Source organism: Vigna radiata, chromosome 10 (assembly GCF_000741045.1).
Source record: "Vigna radiata var. radiata cultivar VC1973A chromosome 10, Vradiata_ver6, whole genome shotgun sequence".
NCBI classification, from domain to species: domain Eukaryota; kingdom Viridiplantae; phylum Streptophyta; class Magnoliopsida; order Fabales; family Fabaceae; genus Vigna; species Vigna radiata.
In genome coordinates, this window is record NC_028360.1 from 17,493,585 (window position 1) to 17,496,499 (window position 2,915).

At 30.5% G+C, this 2,915-nt stretch overlaps 1 protein-coding gene across 2 annotated transcripts; it reads right to left on the bottom strand.

The window, feature by feature from the left end:
• On the bottom strand, window positions 1-2,915 carry LOC111242655. 2 transcript variants are annotated; one of them, XM_022787028.1, is made up of 5 exons: window positions 2,668-2,915; window positions 2,383-2,460; window positions 889-1,356; window positions 646-738; window positions 1-500 (listed from the first exon to the last, which is right to left on the bottom strand). In XM_022787028.1, the coding sequence occupies exons 1-5, from the start codon at window positions 2,723-2,725 to the stop codon at window positions 34-36; spliced, it is 1,164 nt and encodes a 387-aa protein (XP_022642749.1). In that variant the 5' UTR covers window positions 2,726-2,915; the 3' UTR covers window positions 1-33. The 2 variants fall into 2 exon arrangements, with proteins under 2 accessions (XP_022642749.1, XP_022642750.1); XM_022787029.1 differs by having other exon boundaries at window positions 389-526.

The window sequence follows — 2,915 nt, forward strand, 5'->3', positions numbered from 1 at the left end:
ACAGATTATAAGGAACTGGTAGAAAGAAAAATATTAAATAGATAAACATCCTTGTAATGGAAAAATGCTAATGAAGTAGATATATACCTGAAACCATGTCTCCTCAGTACGCATTTGAACATAGTTTGTTGATAATCCGAATTTTTGTTCTGGTTTATCCAACTTTGCAGCTAAATGAAGAACATTGTTATCGTTAAAATCAACCAATTGTACCATCATATTCTTGAAATCTCCCTGCTTTANTATTAGTTTGTATACAGCNTCTTGTCGNTGTAGAATAGCAATGTGGAGTAAGTTTCTTTGCTTGGTGGAATCCACTTCAAATAACAATTCTGGATAATACTTGAAAATAAATTTTAAAATCATAGTGTTTCCATATTTTGCAGCATCAAACATTGCTGTTGACAATTTTTCATAGTTGAGAGATTCTTCCTCTTTTCCCATTCCCTTAAACAACGATCTTACAATATCTTCATCACCAATAGCTTCCTGGGACGAAGCTATCGTTGAGTTGAAATTAGTCATACTACACACAAAATTCTAGTTAAATAAAGTAATTATAATACATTACTGTTGCAGTCCTAAGAGCAGCATTTCTGAACTAGAAAAGTTAAGTTGGTAAAGATTAATATTAATGGAACTCACAAATTTGGGCAAGCATTTGCAAAGCTGTGAATCCCCCTTCGTTTTCCATGGTGGCCAATTTAGGATAGCGATTCAACAATTTTGATGCCATGGCTGTGATGACCAGGCATAAATCATAAGGCAAAAAATGAAAAACTATTGTTAAATATATGCAAAAGAAATATGCTTCAGATAACATATAAATAATTTTGCCATAGATAATTTTTTTTCTCGCATTAAGGAAATATATGGATGAGGAATTACTGTAAATATTGTTGTGGATGCTGAAGAAAAATAAATTGGCAATGTCTTGGAAGGGCATAATGTTGTGAAGGTCCAGTGGAAGAGCTTGAAATAAAAATTCTGCCATTGAAATGTGGCCTGCAGAAGATGCTAATTGAATTGGCAGCATATTGTTTTGGCCTCTAATCCATAGCAACCTACGATTCTTGCGTAACAGAATTCCAGCAATTTTAACATTGCCAGTCATCGCAGCCAAACAAAAGGCTGTGTTTCCATCTACCATGGGAATTTCCAAATCATGCATTTCCATACAATTCACCAGCTTTTCTGCAAAACTGGTTTTTCTCATGCTTATTGCAACATGAAGGGCTGTCATTCCACGACCATTTAGTGGAATTCGCCACCATTGAGAAGGAATTCTCGAATAGGATGAAGCCTCAATCCAATTTCCAGAAACTGCTGCTATATGTATTTTCCTTCTACAACTTTCTGCATCTCATGTACCTCATACAATCAATTTTCTTTTCATAACTTTCACTTACCTCTATCTCTACATTACACAAATATTATACTAAATATCACAATTTTAAATACAATATATATACCTGTTTACTGCCTTTATAAATATGTTTAAACTAATGATATACAGTCAAGCTACTTAATAAGTTTTATTTAATCATTAATATGATACTTCTGAGCATGACAGAATTTAATACATTGGTAATGCTCTTTAGGTTCGAGTATTATTATACCAAAACATAGATTTCAGTTTAGAATCGAAGCAAAAAATTTCAAAAATTATAAAAATCATCTAAAAGATCTTATTTTTATCGAAATCAAAACATATTAAATGATTTTAAAAGCCTTTTTTTTATACTAATATAACTAGCATTACCCAAATTTAGATGATTCCAAAACATTTTTCATTAGGATACACCGTGATAGTAAATTACAAAATTCATAATCAGTTATGAAAACTATAACATAACACATTATAAATTCATGAGAAATTATCATTTACAATTCCATTCTTTTAATGGCTTAAATTAGATTCTAATTCAGTTAAGAAAAATATTCGTTGATTTCATTACTTTTTCTTAGTTTTTACTTTTTTTTTTCTTAAAAAATATAAAAAATTATATTTTTATCAACATTTTATCTTTAGGTGTATCAAATAAATTGTCTAAATATTGTGACTAATAATTAAAATAACTTTTGAATCCAAGAACAGAATATAAAGTTTTGAACAGTCACACTGTCTGTCTAAAAAATCAGCTTTCAAATCCAGTGTTTTCGAAGATGATGTCCCTTTTTAAAGATGACTTAAGTGCGGATATGGAGATAAAGTAAATTTAAGTATGAGATATTTGATTATGTTTTTATTTAAATTTTTTTTTTTATTTTATAAGGAAGAAATAAAATAGTTAATACTAAAAAAAATTAAAAATTATTTCGAGACATTTTTTTCTTAAAAACCTAAAATAATTACTGTTAAAAAAATTAATTTTTTTTTACCTGAAACAGAAATTTTATCTTCTTGAACCTGGAGTCGGCCTCGTTCTTCACTTACGATAATACCCACTTGAGTAAAATCTGTAGATGCATTTACCAAAAATAATGTTTTTATCATAATTGAAACATGGGTAGAGTGTATTTATACAACTACCAAATTAAAAAAGTAAATGCGTTGTTCATTATTGAATTCAAAAGAATGTAGAAAATGTAAACTTTGCAGGCATCCATGGATTTCACAAAACTAAAGTAGAAAAAATTTCATTACTAATTTAGAGTAAAACGTACTCTCGGCCTTGGGAATGTCATCTGCAGCTGGCAAGATACTTGCGTCTGTGTCTGCCATAATTCCGTTTAAGCGATCCGTTAAGTCGTGTAGGGAGGACTCTGGTGGTGTATTTCAGTTACTTTTCACAATTGACATTCCGGCCACCGCAAATAGGGTCGGTGGACGGGTGATCTTCATCGTTTAGTATAAAGTGCCAACTTTGTTCTCAAAAGATGTTTGATAATAATCCAAACCTCCTACACTGTTC